Below are 10,187 nucleotides of genomic sequence, written 5' to 3' on the forward strand. Positions count from 1 at the left end.
TGCTTTTAAAGTTATTACTTGTCATATGTATATATATATATATATATATATATGAAAATAGGTCCTCGTGTTTACTGAAGCAAAGATAACCTCGTCACATTAATCTAACATCTAACATAACAGGGGCTTTAAAGAAACTAACTATACAATGACGTCACCAATGGATATAGGTACATCTCCAAACAGCCTGCGTATTATTGCCTATTTAGTACTACCTGTAATACATTTCCGATTGCTGTTTAGTAAATGTATAGATTCCCTAGGAAATGTGTTTAATATAATTTATTTAACACATTTCCGGGCGATTTTAGAAATTATATACGTTTCCTATGGGATTGTATACAATGACGGATTTCATATATTTCCGGTAACATATACAATAACAAATAGTAACTAAGATCGCTTAGATTCTATTTAGGTCTTCCCGAGTAACGCCAGAGATGACAGTAACGTCTTGCCAGTAATTGTGAAGGAACAATAGATAAGGGAAATTATACTAATGTGCAGGTTGCTACCTATAGCGCTGTTCCTAACGAGCTAGAGTAACTAAACAGTTCTGTTCTAATGCAGTTTCCGCGACATGGTACAGTAGGTGCTGATACATGTTTAAGAAAATAGTTCACAGAGTAATCCCTGGAAGCAGAGAAGCGAGACTAGTACAGAAGTCCGATTTAAATGGAAGAAGCAGGAGATGATAGTTTAGTAATGTCGGGCTCTTGGTAGGGAAATTATCATCACTGTCGTTCCAACTGTAACCCATCGAAGCACATTAGACATGCATTAGACAAAAATCGATCAGTTTACCATCAGAAGTTTTGCTATCATCTTGAACTAATGCATTTTAACACAAACAGCAGATTTCCTGCAGTCCCAGCCTCTTGCTTCAACTCATCGAATAGGGTGTGGACGGCTGAAGAGGACCTTAATTGGTCCTAGAATGGTCTGAGGTAGAGGGGTTTTAGTCGGTAGGTCCGCGGACTTCTTCCTCGGGAATCCGATACTACACAGTCGTACAGATGACATCAGACACTAATAAAACATTACACCAATTAATGTGTAACAGAAAGGGATGCAAACAAGTAGAATTTTAGCACGTCGACGGCATTGGACTTCAAAGAATGTTCAAAATTCTCAGGAACTTGGGAAAGCAAAGAGCTTTGTTTAAAGGTATAAATCTAACCAAATAAGTTATAAAGCCGACCCTGATCTTTGCGTACCTAACCGCTGCATCGATTACTATTATTAACACGAACAAATTTTAAGTTAGGATAGCAAATTAATACATCGCACTGTAAGTTATTACTTTATTCTAAATTTCAGTTGAAAAATATGCAAACAACGTACTACGAACCGATAGCTGGCGTTAGTAGATCGCGGTAAGAACTTCTCCTACTCAGTCTTCCGTTTTATATGAATGTCTTCCCTATTTTGCTAGCGCGCCCTCAAAAATATCGCATCTCTTCCAAAATCTTTAAAACAGTAAAAGTTAATTCTAGAATAATTCCGTGATACATCTGTAAAAATGTTTCTTAGCGTGGATTAGCTTAATTGAATTAAGACGATAACCTTACATATAGATAAATACTCTACATTAAGTTGCTATTTATTAAAGAGAAATTTTTATTACATCGCCTCAAATTTTTTCGTTCATCTATCGCACGTCGCATTACAGCCGGTCGCGGAGTAGGGGTAAAACTGAAAGGCGCTCGGCAGAGCAGCCAAGACCAATATGGCGGCGCCCATGGCTCGCATGAGCTAACCGTGTAGCATTTATATTCTCGCCCATTCGTGCAAGTACATGACAATTACATGTATAGACTATAAAACTCAATGCGCAGATGAAATTATTGATAGAATAACTGAAGTTCGAAATGATTCAATGATTTAAATAAATATTGTTCTCAGTTTTTAACATGCATTGATTGTATTTATTATGTATTCTGTAGTCTGATACGCAGATTGAAATTAAAATTTGTAGTTGGATATCTTGTCTACTATTGATTTCGCATTATCATTCCCATTTTCCAATCATTAATATAAGATTAAGAACACCATTTTAGTTTTAATACCCTAAATCGAATAATTTTTCAAAAATTTACAGTTAAATGCCTATAATCCGAATAGTTTCACTTGCATCGTGGTTTCATAAAACCACACAATTGTTTTTTACATTATTCTTAACATTAATATTTCATTCCACGAAATTTAGTTTGGTTCTGAGAATGATACTATTCTGGAAATAATACATAAATAGGGATCTAAATCACACGTTGAAGGAATCAATTTAGAGGGTGACATTCGATAAATTTTCTTAATAGGGATTTAGTTTAAGAGAAAATTTAATTTAGAAGGAATGAATTTAAGGAGTTCAAATCACTAAATGATATAATGATAATAATAACGACAACACATGGTAGATAGGTATCTGACAGCTTTCACCCTTCCCTACCCCCACAATGATGTGTGAAAAATTCTTTGTATATGTAGTGCCTACTATAGCTAGAATATGTTGCTGCAATAAAACTATAAACAGTAATGCTAGTAGTTTTTTATTTTTCATTTTATTGCCCAACCCCCCAATCATAGCTTTGTCACTGATGTTATGAAGGAGCGTACACTTGAAACGCTGGTGTAAACTCCAGGATAATTCGGATCGGCGCATCGTATACCGGTAGAAATCAAACCATAAAGTGTCTTATTCACCACCAATGGCCCTCCATGATCACCCTAAAAAGAAAATTGTTTCTGACATTAAGAAAAAGAATTTTTGGAAGGTTTTCAACACATTAAATTTTATTAATTTTTTAATTAATGTAGCGGTAAAAAATAAAATTCACTTTAAACCCTTTTCCGATTCAACGTATTTTTTAATAAATGTAACATATCTATATATATAAAAGAAAGTCGTTTTAGTTACATTATTTATAACTAAAGAACGGCTGAACCGGTTTGGCTGAAAATTGGTGGGGAGGTACCTTAGAACCAGGAGACGAACATAGGATACTTTTTATCACGTTCCATGGGAAAAGAAAATGTAAACGCAACTGACAGCGAATAACAAAACGCATCTGACAGCTAAAGTATAGTCAGATTTACCTGAAACTTGGCTTTAATGCTTTTTCATATAAAATTAGTGATATATATACCTATTTCAGTATTTTACAAAATTCTACCTCTTCGGGAAGCTGAAAGGGGTTTGCAAAGATTGCATGTTTGTTTTTGGTCCGATTTACTTGAAAATGGATAAAAAATTCAATCTCTGTTGGGGGGGATGCGTGCTGATGAGGAGTTGCAATGTTTAAATGGAACATACATTATTTGTGGTCAGATTTACTTGAAACTTGGTCTTAATGGTCCCTCATTTAATTTCTGAAAGACCTATCGCGACATTTTAAAAAATTTAACCTCCATAGGGGGATGGAGTAAAAAGGTGTTACAATTATTGTTTGGGACATACTTTATTTGTGGTTAAATTTACTTGAAACTTCGTATATATGCTGTTTGATATTATTATTCGGATGAAAAGTGGTTGCAACGTTTCCATGGCGTATATTTCACTTGTAGGTACTCGGATTTGCTCGAAGGTTGCTCATTGTTGAAATTAAGCAAATACGTGTTTGTGTTTTGGCAATTTTTAAAAATCAACCCTTAAGAATGAAATGTTGTTGCCACGTTTGTATTTGAAATCTAAGGATGGCGACATTACATAAAATTAAAACGTTGTAAGGGTGAGTTGGGAGTTAAAAGGTTTTACGGAGAAACGATATTCATTTCTGCGAGCGAAGCCGCAGGGAAAAGCTAGTTTGAAATAAATATAAATGAGACTGTGGCATAACGATAAACCTTTTTGTTTATCAATAAATTAAGCATTTGATATTTTCTTAAATTGCTAGGTGTTCTTACTTTTCATGAAAATATCTACGTTTCTACTTACATCACATGCGTCTTTTCCTCCTTGTTTTTCACCAGCACACAAGAATCTATCAGTAATAAAGACTGCGCTGTTAGCATAACTACGAGCACAATCTGCATTGGAAATAATTGGCACATTTACGGAATGCAAATCTATTGGAGCGCCACCTTCATAAAGTAAATTACCCCAACCGGCAATGGTAGCCACAGTTCCCGCAGGTAAAACAACGTTAGGTCGTGGTAAAGCAATTGAACCAACCTTATTTCCAAAAACAAGGTCTTTCTGAAGACGGAGAATGCTTATATCGTAGTCCATCGTTGCGTCGTCGTACGAGGGATGAAGGTATGTATTTGATATAATAATTCGATTATATGCTGTTTCATTAAACTCGGTAGCACCCACACGTAATGTAAGGTTGTTTACATCAATCCTATATAAACAGGAAAATAAAAGGTTGTTAAAGGTGTATGTTTGGAACACGGCGCTGTACGGGTGCAAAACATGGGCAGTGGGCGCGACGAAAAGAAAAGGTTAGAAGGTTTCGAAATGTGGTGTTGCATGCAGATGATGAGTATACCGTGGATAGAGAAGGTTAGAAATGAAGAGGTATTAGAAGGAATAGGAGAACAGAGGACTGTATGGAAGTCAATAAGAAATAGGCGAAACAGGTTAGTAGGACACCTTTTCAGGAATGAAGGTCTAGTCAGAGACATATTAGAGGCAGAAACGGAAGTTAGGAGGGGTAGAGGTAGTCCTAGATTAGATTACTGTTCGGAAATAGTTAAGGATGTGGGTTGTTCTAGTTTAAGAAAATGCGAAGATTAGGAAAGAGTGGAGGCGCGTGTCCAACCATTCTTAGGACTGACGACCCTATGATGATGATGATTTAATGTTTCTCGATCTCGATTTCCCACATTTGATCCGAGAAAGATAAATCCCAGAAATTGAGGAATGCTTGAAACGTGTTAGTCCAGGCAATATCGGCGGCTGAATGGGAAAACTTATTCAGATAAATTTTTCTACGCAGTTATCAAATACCCGATCAGATTACCGACTGACAACGTACATCCAAGAAAATATTTTTTGTGACTTACCCGCCCATATATTGCCTGGACTACGTGTATTATGCTCTTTTTTTAAAGATAATATTGTGTGGTTTATTCCTGCCAGCTGTTAATGCTGGTGGGCGCGCAGTCCCGTCGATCCACGGTCTATTACAAAGCCAGAAGGTAAAGCGAAAGGCTCTCTGTTAGGAATCGTGGGGATGAAACGAACGAAATGATGAAGAAAAACAAGTGAAAGATCATCAATGAAATGTTACTGCCTCACTATTTTCCCAAATGATTTAATGAAACCCCAGAAAAACTTAGACCTAGCCAGACGGACCCTGAATCGTATCGATATTTTCCAGAAAACTACTAAACTGTGATCTAGAGATTTAGTTCCAATATATGTGTAAATGCTAGACAGTAAATGAGTAATTTATGAGTAAATATTAATCCACACTTTGAAATGAAAAAGTTTTTGAAAGTACAATGAATGTTATCGCGCGGCTTGGAATAATAGTTCCACAGAGCATATATCAAAATTAAATAAGATACAAAATAGGAAATCAAGGATTTTCCAATTTTATCCTTCATTTCCACTCATTTAATCATTATTGTCCCTTTTTGCCAAAGTGTTTTTATTAACTTACATATAAGTACAATGTCCTACGGTGAGAACCCATCTTGGTGAAATAATGGAAGCCCCACACCAATATTCATCATTAAGGTATAATTGTGCAATATACGGATATTGTTCTATTTTAACCATCTCCCCACCGACAATCCTCGGTTCATCTTCAGCGATATCAATCTGTCCAGGGAAAGCCCAGAGTCCTAAAAATTACAACAAACAATATATATTATATGAAGAAGTGGCGGATTTTAAGTATCTAGGAAGTCAGATAAGTCAGAACGGAAGGAGTAGTAGAGATATTTAGCAGAGGATTGCGCAGGGTCGAATCGCTTTCAATAGAAAGAAGTCTCTTCTATGTTCGCATATGATTAATCTAGAAATTCGAAAAAGGTTGTTAAAGGAGTGCGGCGCTGTACGGGTGCGAAACATGGACAGTGGGCACGACGGAAAAGAAAAGGTTAGAAGCGTTTGAAATGTGGTGTTACAGGCAAATGATGAGGATAGAGAAGGTTAGAAATGAAGAGGTATTAGAAAGAATAGGAGAACAGAGGATATTATGGAATTCAATAAGAAATAGGCGGGATAGGTTAGTAGGACACCTTCCCGGACATGAAGGCCTAGTCGGAGACATATTAGAGGCAGAAACGGGAGTTAAGAGGGGTAGAGGTAGACCTAGATTAGATTACTGTTCGCAAATAGTTAGGGATGTGGTTGTTTTAGTTTTAGGGAGATGTGAAGATTAGCTTAGGATAGGAAAGTATGGAGGTACGTGTCCAACCAGTCTTAGGACTGACAACCTTATGATGATGATGATGATGATGATGATGATAATGATGATGATGATGTATAAAAACACTTACCCACGAAAAGGGAAACTAAAGTTGTGAACAGGAAGATCTTCATGCTTACACGTATACGTAACTACCAAAAAATAAATGGCAGGGTATTTATAGTGTTTGTATCGGTGCGTACATGACGTTTTATCAAATAAAAAACACAAGGCGATCTAAAGATAAGTTTTTTAAATCTTTTTTGTAGTTGATTGAAGTTTAATTAAGTACATTATATTATGTATTATATCGTCCACATAGAAAAACCAGGAGCGTATCCAAAGGTTATGTAAAAGGGGTACTCGCCTTAACCGTACCCCCGCCTACAAGCAGTAACACTTGTTTTAAACTTTCAAAATATTCTAATTTGAAATCCAAACAACTAAATTGGACTTTGCAGTTAAAATATTTCAAAAGCTTTATAATCTGGAGCAAGTATGAGACCATATTCTAATTCAGCGATGAAAGATACCCCAGAAAGGGCTACTTTCTTGGTTTTTTTGACGTGCTGACGTCATATTTGACCGCAGTGTTGCCCTTTTGTCTTTTTTTTCCATACTTGATTTTATTGATTTGTGTCATGTTGGACTGGTTGGACACACACCTTTGTAAACCAAGAGCAACCCACTTCTTCAATTATTTATAAATTGTAATCTAATCTAGGTCTACCTTCCTCCTCATAGCTTCTGTTTCTGCTTCTAATATGTCTCTGATTAGCCCTTCATTCCTGAGACGATGCCCTATTAATCTATAATCTCGCCTATTTCTTACTGACCTCCCTAGCATTCTCTGTTCTCCTATTCCTTCTAATACCTCTTCATTTCTAACCTTCTCTATCCACGATATCATCATCATTCGGCTGTAACACCACATTTCGAATACTTATTTCTCTTTTTATCCAGGTCAACCTGGCATACTGGCCATTGTTAGTTACTAATAGTGGTTAATATGCAATATTAATTTGAAATCATTTTTTGATTTTTTTTATCCACTACAAACTTCCTCAGATTAGTCATCTCTCGTAGCTTAGTGGGCAGTGCATTGGTGCGTAAAGCCAAAGGTCCCGTGTTCTACTCCCGGCGGGGGTATGACAACAGCAACAAAAATGTTTTCCTCATTAATCTGAGGATGTTTGTATGGATAAAAAAAAATCAAAAAATGATTTCAAATTAATACTGCATATTATTAACCACTATTAGTAACTGACAATGTCATAGGCTTTCTATGACTTCCGTTTGAACCAATGTGTAGGAATGATCACTTGGAGTACCCACAACTAAATAGCTCGTAAACCCTAGTTCGACTTGTGAAAACTGTAGTTCTGGATCGGCGTAAATAAACACTGCCAGGGTAACTTTAGAATTTCTTTGACGTAGTATGGACTCTATCGCATTTGGGATGCTGGCTTCGTCAGCAACGGGATGCACCATAGCCCCAAACGAAGCAACCAAAAATAACGAATCTGATCACTAAATAAAATTGCACTGTTTACAAGTCGCCACTTTAGACTTAAAGAAATATAATACAAAAGAATTTGGACACCAAAAAATTTGGGTCTACAGCTTAAAACAGATATTTACAACATTATAGAATGCCAATAGAGTTATTAACAATGAAAAGTTTTAGAAGAATTTTTGTAGGGATTCTAATACATTAAAATGAGTTGATTTTGAATTTATTTTGTTGAAACTGCAGATAACCCCGAATTAATGAAGGAAAATTGTTTCTGCTGTGACGCCCTCGTCGGGAATCGAATCCAAGTCCCTAAGCACCATTGCTCTACCATCAAGCTTCGAGAGGTGACAGCAGTAACAATGACGATCTTGCCTGACACGTAGGTCACATAATCGTCGAACCAATGTATAATTATTATTAATAATGAAACGTTCTAGAAGAACTTTTGAAGGGTTTTCAATAGATTAAAGTGAATTCATTTATATCACTACAGATAACCTCAAATTAATGAGAAAAAAAGTTCTTTAAGTATTTTATCTGCATTTATGTGTTGCTATTCACTACACTTAGGTACTCTTAATAATGGTAGCGGGTTTAGCCGTATGAATTCCAAAGGGTTTGAAGTAAACTTTGCAGAAAATTTGGTCTTTCAGATTAGGACGTGTGCAACAGTTTTCTGCATCGACTAGTCTAAAAATTGTCTGTCTTAGTATAAAAATTATTATCTTTTAAAACTCCATAAACGTGCTGCGTTTCCTAAGGATAAAATTAAACACTTTTAAAATTAAACATTTTCATACAAATGATTACCAGCAACCAGTATATACGAACGCTTTAATTAGTGATTACTAAGAAATCTAAGCAGTGGTAAATTGGTAAGCATTGATAAATGTTTAAATAAAACATGAAATTATCAAGCTTATTGCTTTTTAGTACAATCTTCAAGGCTATCCTTTGTGTACAAGTAAATTAAATTCTGAACAACAATTTTTTGTGAAGCGTTATAATTTTTAAATAATAAAACAACAAAACTGTAAAAAATATAAGAGATAAAATAGTATTTATCAATTTTTTTACTTCTCATGTGATGCTACCATCATACGACAGATTGGGAAGACGATGCAGACAAATATACGTAGATAACAAACTGAATTTTTAGAACATTTCATAATTTCTCAGCATTATTTAAATGTGAATAATTAATATAAAGTTCATTCATATGAATATTAATAAAGGCAAAATGTTAACGCTCGCAGAAAATTTAGAAATGAAAAAAGCTAAAAAGTCAAAATCAAATTCGGTAAATAACCAAACCGAATTTAACTATATATACTCCCTATTACTACCACGTAGATGGTAACTAGTAGCTATATCTATAAATTGAAAGAAACTATTACACAAATAACCTCTCACCTTTTATTTTGATCTTCTCATCTTTCTCACTCAAATCACCACTCCTAGATTCCCACGATTCCTAAGAGGAGGCTGCCCTGCCCTCTAGCGTAGTCCGGAGCGACCAGCTTTATTGTTAGTAACTGTGGGAATGAAGTACCCAAAAATTTGTTTTTGTAAACTTTAGCATTACGTAATGAGGTGGGTAGGTACTTTTATAGATGAAATTAGATAAAACAATTAAAACAAGGTCAGTGAGGATCTCTCTTCTTATCGAGGATGAAGATTTGCTGTCCTACATTTTGATGGCGAGGTGAAAACCTATTAATGAAAATAAAGCATTTCTTGGAAGAAGTGCAAAGTAAACCAGAATAAAATGTGTGTGATAAAGTCGAGAAGAACACCGGAAATCAGCGAATTAAATAGCAAATTTCATTTTACCTTAAAATTATCACAGTGAAAAAACGAAATTACTGAAACATACTGTAGCGAGCACGAGTGTGTTTGTGTGCGACCGGGCACACGTGTGCGTGAACGGCTTATCGATTCTCCGACTAGCCACGGGTGCCTTTCTTCATGTTTACCGTATTTGTAAACATGTGTGTCGTACCTGCGTTCTGGAAAAGCAATTAAAGAGTTCAAAGAAAAAATAAACTATCCGGATGCTTCCAGAATGTAAACAAAAGAGTATTTAAAGGAAGAAACGATCGCCGAGATAATCAGAAATAAATTGACCGTTTCAGAAATGAATCCAGAAATAAATTGACAGTGATAGCAGTGAAATAAATAGCGCAGTGAATAGTGATATATCAACAGTAGTGTAAATAAATAGAATAATTCATAACCTAAGTTTAGTAATAATTTAATAGTGTTTTTAAGTTCTTTAATAATTAGTGTAAATAAATAGTTTTTGTCGT

The 10,187-nt window shown here is 35.4% G+C and overlaps 1 protein-coding gene and 1 long non-coding RNA gene across 2 annotated transcripts in view; both read right to left on the minus strand.

Moving 5' to 3' along the window:
* Nucleotides 1–2,532: 2,532 nt before the first annotated feature.
* Nucleotides 2,533–6,558, minus strand: LOC108733934 (trypsin-2-like). The gene is made up of 4 exons (XM_018465296.1): nucleotides 6,454–6,558; nucleotides 5,610–5,793; nucleotides 3,935–4,343; nucleotides 2,533–2,727 (listed from the first exon to the last, which is right to left on the minus strand). Exons 1-4 carry the CDS (start codon nucleotides 6,494–6,496, stop codon nucleotides 2,581–2,583), a joined length of 783 nt encoding a protein of 260 aa, XP_018320798.1. The 5' UTR covers nucleotides 6,497–6,558; the 3' UTR covers nucleotides 2,533–2,580.
* A 2,738-nt stretch (nucleotides 6,559–9,296) lies between these two features.
* The window catches only part of LOC112906141, a 1,374-nt gene continuing 483 nt past the window's right edge, over nucleotides 9,297–10,187 (minus strand). Inside the window, exon 3 of the long non-coding RNA XR_003232203.1 lies at nucleotides 9,297–9,591. This is a non-coding gene — a long non-coding RNA (uncharacterized LOC112906141). The remainder of the gene's footprint in view (nucleotides 9,592–10,187) is intronic.

The sequence above is a fragment of the Agrilus planipennis genome, unplaced genomic scaffold, assembly GCF_000699045.2.
Source record: "Agrilus planipennis isolate EAB-ADULT unplaced genomic scaffold, Apla_2.0 scaffold11, whole genome shotgun sequence".
In the NCBI taxonomy this organism is placed as follows: Eukaryota; Metazoa; Arthropoda; class Insecta; order Coleoptera; family Buprestidae; genus Agrilus; species Agrilus planipennis.